At 40.5% G+C, this 7,745-nt stretch overlaps 1 protein-coding gene across 6 annotated transcripts in view; it reads right to left on the bottom strand.

The window, feature by feature from the left end:
• The window catches only part of ABCB10 (ATP binding cassette subfamily B member 10), a 29,398-nt gene extending 21,715 nt beyond the window's left edge, over nt 1–7,683 (bottom strand). For 2 of the 6 annotated variants that reach the window (XR_003254789.1, XM_026073399.1), the window contains exon 1: nt 157–4,459. Coding sequence is in view for 5 of the 6 variants with exons in the window: in XM_026073399.1 (XP_025929184.1) it covers nt 157–319 (163 nt within the window). In the remaining variant the exon portion in view is untranslated. Of the gene's footprint in view, nt 1–156; nt 4,460–7,293 lie in introns of those variants that run through there. The other 4 variants (XM_026073397.1, XM_026073396.1, XM_026073395.1 and 1 more) reach the window with 4 other exon arrangements.
• Between the last annotated feature and the right edge of the window lie 62 nt (nt 7,684–7,745).

A 7,745-nucleotide genomic window follows, 5' to 3' on the forward strand; every position in this document is an offset into this window, starting at 1 on the left:
TTGCAATATTAATTCACCTTTGATCTGGTAAGAAGAAAATACAGATTGCAAGAGGATTTCTCAGCCAGTGCCAAGAATTTATTTCAGATCATTAGATAAGCGGACTCTGAGGAAAAAGGCCAACTCCCAGTACCACTTTTTGTTTTCTCTTTTTACCTGCAGTCTGCATGAGGTAGACGCGTGTAGCATTAGCAGCAGCACCACACAAAAAGATTCCACTCAGCAAGGCACACAGGCTGGTCAGGCTGTCAGCAAAGTCTCCACCAGGATTTGTATAAATAACATCAATAACTTTCCCCAGAAAGAAAGGGGCCGACATGGTAATGACACTGGAAACTGTCAGAAAGCCAACAGCAGCTGCAAATCAACAAGGAAAAGGCAACAAAAATATATTTTGAATTTTAATGGTCATTAATAAAACAGCATGTATGAAATAACTTTCACTTGAACTTTCTATTAAGCTTGTGACTGCTAGCACTAAATAATCTGTGTCCTTTTAAGCCCAGTTCTAAACAGAATATTTGTAGTCACTGTTCCCTGAATTAACTAACTTAGGGCACATTTTAAGATTTTAAGAAAAGCCTGCAAATACAATCACAGGGCTGGAATTGTTTCTCTGCTTTACCCTTCCCACCCGCCCCCCACAAACAAGGTTAACTTTGCACAGATGTCATCCTTAAACTAAAGAGCATAATAATCCAGAAGTTTTCAGCATCACCCACACAACCCTTCACTCCAGTTTGGTTAGGCTTTCATTATTCGCGCCTGTTACTGTATTAAAACTTCCAGTTGTCTCTTTCTGAAATAGGAATGAACTGAAGTACTCACCTGATCTGAAAACCAGCCGCAACTAACACCTCCTTTTAGAGCAGGTTCACTCATTGCGTATGTTCAGGCATATTTGCTGTTATTTGCAAAAATTATATAGAACTGTTTTGGTTTACTCTTTACTGGCAAACATTTCATAGATTAGTTTTGTTCTTTACTATGGTCTAAAGGAAATGTAGCTTAAGTATGAGTAGCAGTCTGTTCACTGATGAGCAGAGCTGCTGAATAGCCCTTGCAAGGCCACCTGTGGAATAACCTGGGTAACTCAGGTCAAGGTGGTATCACAGAGAATGATGATTGCACTGGACCAGGATTTGGCCTTTTCAACTTTAATCTGCAAAGAAATTCCTTGAGCCAAGACCACAGTTTGATTCTGAGAAGCCAAGCCAAGCCTGAAAGGCTGAGAGCTAGAAAAAAAAAAAAATCCTCTTAACTGAAAACTGAACGAACTCTATGTGAAAACCACTGAACCACAAGAAACAATGCCATTTATACAGCATAATTTTCAAAACAGCCAACTCCATGCTTAAAGCGGCCACTCAGAGGATTGCTTTAAAATGAGGCAGTCTACTAGCAGATGATGTCTTTAAAGGCAAAAGGACACTGCAGTGAAAATCCCGGTGTTGTCCGAGCGTTAGCGCCGTGCTACTAAGCGACTCATGAAGCTATGGAAACCAAGAAGGCAGGGCAGAAAGTGAAGACTCCCTACTGCAAACCCATGCGACCCATCCTGCAGACAAGTCGCATAAGCATGTTACTTCCTAGATGAAACTTGATGGGAACCGGTGACCTTATTCGCAGGCTGGCTGCATTGCTCTACTCAGGCTGTGAAGCAGCAGGGAAAGATCTAACAAGGGCCAAGTCATCTCCTGTCAGGAAAAGCCAGTCTATAAGCCAGCTGGAGATGGTCAAAGGCATTGCTTATAGGCACAGTGCTATGTAGTAGCTCAGTATCCACAAGTCCAGATCATTTCTCAGTTATGGACCGAGTTGGAAAACTAAATATATGGATATTCAATCAAGGAAGAATACGGCACAGCTACAAATCCCGTATGTCTCTGTCTAGTGGTATCATCTTCCTGGCTTGGAGTTCGTTTCAGCTGTTCTTCATTCAGACTAGTGTGGACTTCACTGTAATTACTTCCAACAGCCTTAACTGAACTAAAAGTAAATACTAACACACCAAGCAAACTGCAGACTACCAAACTACTTAAATGTTAGACACAGTGTCAATAACATATTGGAACAATACAGTCCTGATGATGAAAGTTTATATAATCCACAATGTCGTTCTTAGCTTTCCTCTTAAGCAGTATGCGTGCTTATATTAATTTAATCACAAATCGCACGCAAAATAAGGTTCCATAATTGAAAGTCTCCCTTTGATTATACCAGAACAACTGTTAAATAGAACAAAYGCTGTGCTGCCGCTCTTTTTAAAAAACAAACAAACAAAAAACCCTCCCTGTTGATTAATTGAGGAAACAGGCATAGGCAAACACATTCTACCCTCCCGTTCAGAGGAGGGCTGTCGTCGTGATAATCGGCTAAAGGGAGGAGTACAAGGTGTTCAGCAACAGATACGAAGATACTTCAGTGACACTGAAAGCTCTCACTGACAAAAAGGAGGTCACAGCAGACTTTATAATATTCATTTCACATAGCTTAGTCTGTTGCCCAGGAAATCTTGTCACACAGCAGTGCACATCTGAGAAGGTATATGTTTTAGATTAAATTACTTTTCAGCAGGTTATGAGATGTAAATAAAGAAAATGTGAGGCAAATCAAGGAAACTTATAAAACTGGGGCTACATCAGACAGACAAGAGAAGCAAAGAAAAGGCAACCTGCCTTCAGTAGCAGCTGAAAAGTCCATAGATTGTCACCAATTTACAGGAGGGAAGAAACAAAACACAACAGAAGAATGGCTCATATACCCAGGCCAGTATCTCCAGAAAGTTTTCACCAACATCCCTGGAATAATTTTTCAGGGCAATGGGTCAGTCTGTAGTTCAGATACAGCAGAAGCATAGAGCTTTCTCAGAAAAGCAGGAAAAACTAGTAATGTCTGTATTTTATCATACAACATCATGACATGTTAAAACAGCATAAAACATTAATTATGCACTTATAATGTTTAGTTGGAGATATTAAAAAAAACAGATTCCCTTTCAAAGACAGCGATTTTCTCAGCCATAAAAATCAACTAAGTTTCCAACAACAGATGCCGGAGATTAATAAAATAACTAAGTTTGCAGTAGAAAATACAACTCTTTTTTAAATATGTTTAAAATTAAAGCATTTAACTGTTCATATTGTTCTTGTATAGGAAACAGTTTTTATGTCAGACCAATCTAGCTATTTTCCCTTCTATCTTCCAAAATTATGAAGTGTAGCAGAAACATTCCTTGGAGAAATTTAAGCTCTAAACCCCTACGTGATCAGCTACTCTTTCCCTTTTCCCAAGCTCTTACCCAAGCTGCTTCATTAAAAGTTCACCAACAATATAGAACTGTCACCAACCAGCCAAAGAAAACCAATTTTTTTTTTTTTGATAAAGCTACAAGGCTGCTTAATACCAAACACCAACAAAAACAGAAGAAACACTATGGGGGGGGGGGGGGTTAGGGGAAAGGTCTGGCCTATCTGATTCCTACGAAAGGCGCACTGCACACGTGAAAGCAATCAGGAAGTTATCCCTGTATATATCATACACACAGTAATTACGATTTTAACACCACAAGTATTACCTTCAAAAAATCCAAGTTAAGGTGCGGTCGCTGAGTTGCTCTTAGATGAACAGAACCATTTTACAGTAACAAAACGTAGCAACTAGAAAACAGTAGCCACTCATGCAGACCTGAGGGGTAAAGCCCAATTTTGCCCAGGGATTTCACCGCTATTTGGTGACCTCACAGAAATAGCAAGATTTACAAGACTGGGGTTCAGTCCAGCTTCCAGCRAGAAGCGTACTCTAGTAGTGCCTTTAAGCCTTTCTGCTCCTGCCAGCTTCCTTCCCATTACGCCCACTGAGGAATTAACCCAACTCATCATCAAGGCTTTAGAGAGTGTATGAGGACTGATTTTTCAAAGACATGCCACTTGTCTGACTTTTAATTAACTTCTCAAGGGAGGGGAAAATAGCATATCCTTAACACAGCAAGTGGATTGCCTGCTGATGGTCAAATTCGTGCGACAAAGCTTGGAAGAGCAAAAGTTTAAAAATTAAACTGTTTAACTGTTACTACAAACTAATTATGTATTATTTCTTTGATTTCTTTTCCTGAAAAAACAAAAGTTTTCAAAGATATTCACTCCTACTTGAGTACTTAGCACAGAAAATGTCAGCTTGTACAAGTAGAAATAACTGAATGATCTTCTAGTAATAATAGTCACAGCTGAGGCGTTCTACATTTCTACCTGCATCCTGTACAAAAAAATGCAAGTTGCTTACTACCTCAATCAAAGAAACTAGTGAATTATTAAAATAATTTGTAGACTAAATTACAAAGAAAATACCTAAAGAAGTAAGGTAGTCTTAGGTATAACACTTTGATTCTTAATGTTTCTTAAAACTGTTTTTAAAGGAATTTATTCCATATTAGAAACTATAAAAAGAAAAAAAACCAAAGCAATTCAAGTATTTAGAAGAATGAAAAAGTGCATCATCCAGTATAACTTCAAAGTACAAAAAAAAAAAAAAAAAAAAATCGGATTTTGAATAAGGCAGTGAGGCAGTGTACTTCTGATTTCATGGTAATCCTAACTCATAGGGAAGCAGCTACTACAAATTATGTCCAAAATTCTAAAATAAAACTTATGAAGTAACACTTCTTGCACATGTCTAGAGAAGACCTGTTTACAAAACAAACTTTCTCACTTTGAGTCAACCTGCTGTAAGTGTTATATGGGAAAAGAGAACACTTTTCTAATGGATTAAAAATTCAGAAGTTTCTGCAGTTCAATAGAACTATTGTCTACCTGCAGTGCGGTTTGGATAAAGTGCAACAGGCAGATTCTCACAGGGACAAACAAGGAGACAGGGGAAACAAAAAGGATCATTTTCAAAGGGCATTTTTGTGGCCTAGCACACACAGCAGGATTTAATTTTGTCAACAACGGCCTTGTCTTCTTCTCTGGGAACCGGATTTAACTGAAGACACAYGTTTACTTGACCTGATCGCACAGAACAGCCAAAGAATTCCAAAAACAACTCCCCTCCTGGGTCAAGTCTGGGAGGTGTTGCAGAATTTAAAAAAAAACTCATAATTTCACTGTACAAAACTGTGGCCAGTAACAGGTAACAGAGTCAATTGCCATCATAGTATTTCCCACCGTTAATAAAAACAACAAAATTTAACAGTGTGTGTCACGCTTAAAACACATTCCCAGCTGCACCCAGCTACAGCAGTGACCGAAGAGGAAACATGGAACATCCTACAGCCTGTGGGTGTGGGGGTTTTGGTTTTTTGGGGGGGGACAATGTGATACTTGGCACATTTGTTTTCCTCTCTAATGGACTGTGGGGCATTAGACGCTCGCCCTGGTGCTGGAGCATCGCAGTAGGGCTGTGGGCCGGGGCGCTGCAATTCCCAGCCACAGCACGCCACACTTCCCTGAGCCCACTGGAGGCAAASAGGCTGTCCACAAAGCGAGATGCAAACACCTCCCTGGCTGCCAGTCACAAACTGGAGGAGGTCCCCTCGCCCTCTGTATCTGCACCTCCTTGGCTGACACCGTTTCCCCACGGCACAGTACAGGGGAACCTGGTCTTGCCCAATTTCCTTACAGATTTTCCCCTGCTCCTCCACTGACACCAGTGCAACTACTTCATCTTCCGCGACCATGAATTTGAATCCGCAAACACAACAAGAAGATTATCGTGACCTGCTTCACATCCTGTTGCAGAAGGGGCAGAAGATGGCTTAAAAAAACAAAACAAAACAAACCCACAAGTTTGACATCGTTTCCTTACTGACAGCCATCATCCTTATGGGAACTAATGCCAAAAGAAGTTTGCCTCTACTCTATACAGACAATGCCACCCCCCAAGGCAGCAATGCTATACACCTATGTTGTTGACTACCTATTATATAAAATGCAARAGGTCTGGAGGAGGTCAGCTTTTTTATGAAACAAAACTGTACCTGTAAGCCTCTTAGGAGATCCCACAGTAGTTGTTTACTGGTTACATGGGCTTGAAGAGGGGATTAAATATTTTACCCCAGATTCATTGTCTCATATAGTGAAACCATTAACCTTTCCCTTCCTTTACAGGGCACAGGTAAAACAAGCAGAGATACAGAGCTTCTCGGGACTAATATCTCAGTACAAGGATACAGCAGGACCAAAACACAACATATTCTAACGTATTTTAGATGGAATACGCAAGTGTGATTTCCCTACAACCACAAGGCATCTTTAACTATATTTGTTATTCCTGCACTCTTTAATGACCCCCCATATTTTCCTCCTTAGCTTCTCCCTCCTTCCACTTAATTACAACTTAACAAGTTTTCCCTTATATAGGGTGTCATTAAGGAAGAAAATTTTTACATAAATTCTCCCCTCTCCCACAACAAAGACCAACAGAATATTAAAAAGCAGTTATTGAATTCACATATTTTTTCCTGCTTTCATGATTTAGTATCATCAAAGAGTTACTTTTTTAAAAACTTTAATTCAGCCATTTTGTCATCTCAAAACAGAAAATTGCATGTAGCTGATTTTTAGTAACTCTGATAGTAGATTTACTTAGATAAAAAACATCAGTAGATTACACAGATTAAGGATACCCAACCCTATTTTAAGAACACAGTCACAAACTGCTATACTGTATCCTGCCTGTGATTTATAAGCTGACAGCAACTACTCATTAAAGGGAACTAAAATAAGTTCTCTATTAGTTAGGTCTCTAGCCCCATCTTTAAAACAACCGATTTCTTTATTGTTGCAATTACAATGGGAAAAAATTAAGAACTTCATTGAAAAAATCAGATAGTAATCTATCTGATCAGCTCCTCACTTCTTCACCAAAATGTAACTAGATTGAGCATTAATTACTAGCAAAGGATTTTTTGCTTTTAGTTCATAGGCTGGCAAAGAAAAATAATCCTGAACAAGACCAAAGCGTGGCTGAACATGATACCCTTTTCCCCCATCCAGCCCTGTCCTGTTAATTATCCCCTGCTTTTATTTGCTAACTGCAAGACAATGGCTGGAGCTGTATAAAACAGGTGTTTGTGGCACAGAAGTACTTATCATTTGCAGTAAAAGTTCATTTGGATCCAAATTATCTTGGCAATGTAATGTTAATGCGTAAAGAAGTCCTGCAACTAATCACTGAATTAAAAAAGGTACAAAATATTTTCTATCTTATTTCTCAGAATCRCCTCTTAATAAATGTCTAGCTCCCTCAACTCCTTCTCTTAACTGAAGCAAAGTTACAAACAGGAACACAATTTACCCGTTTCCCGGGAACTACCGAAGTTTGGTGGTGGCCTACTGTCCGCGAGCTATCACAGCAGCACACACACAGTGCCCACCAATAAAGATGACTTTAAAAAAAAGAAAAAAAAAAGTTTGACGCTGCTTTCTCATTAACAGCCGTCATCCCTGCGGGAAGCAGTGCCAGAAGAAGTTCGCCTCTACTATCTGGTGCCGTCTACCCAGAGGCGCAGCCGCGCACCGCCGTGTTCGGCTTCGCCACACAGGAACCAAACAGAGAAGTTTCACAGCCGCTCGGGGCAACGACAGGAAGCCGAGCAGCCCCGGGCCTCGGCCGAGACGGCAACCGGCGCGGAGATGCCGAGGCGGGGACAGGGGGGTTGGGGTTTTTTGGCTGCATTAAGTACTCGTTCAAGGACCCGCGCCCGGCTGTGCCCCCGCCCCCGTCCCGCCGCGGCGGGAGAGCGCGGC

The sequence above is a fragment of the Apteryx rowi genome, unplaced genomic scaffold (assembly GCF_003343035.1).
Source record: "Apteryx rowi isolate R43461 unplaced genomic scaffold, aptRow1 scaffold_368, whole genome shotgun sequence".
Classification (NCBI taxonomy): Eukaryota; Metazoa; Chordata; class Aves; order Apterygiformes; family Apterygidae; genus Apteryx; species Apteryx rowi.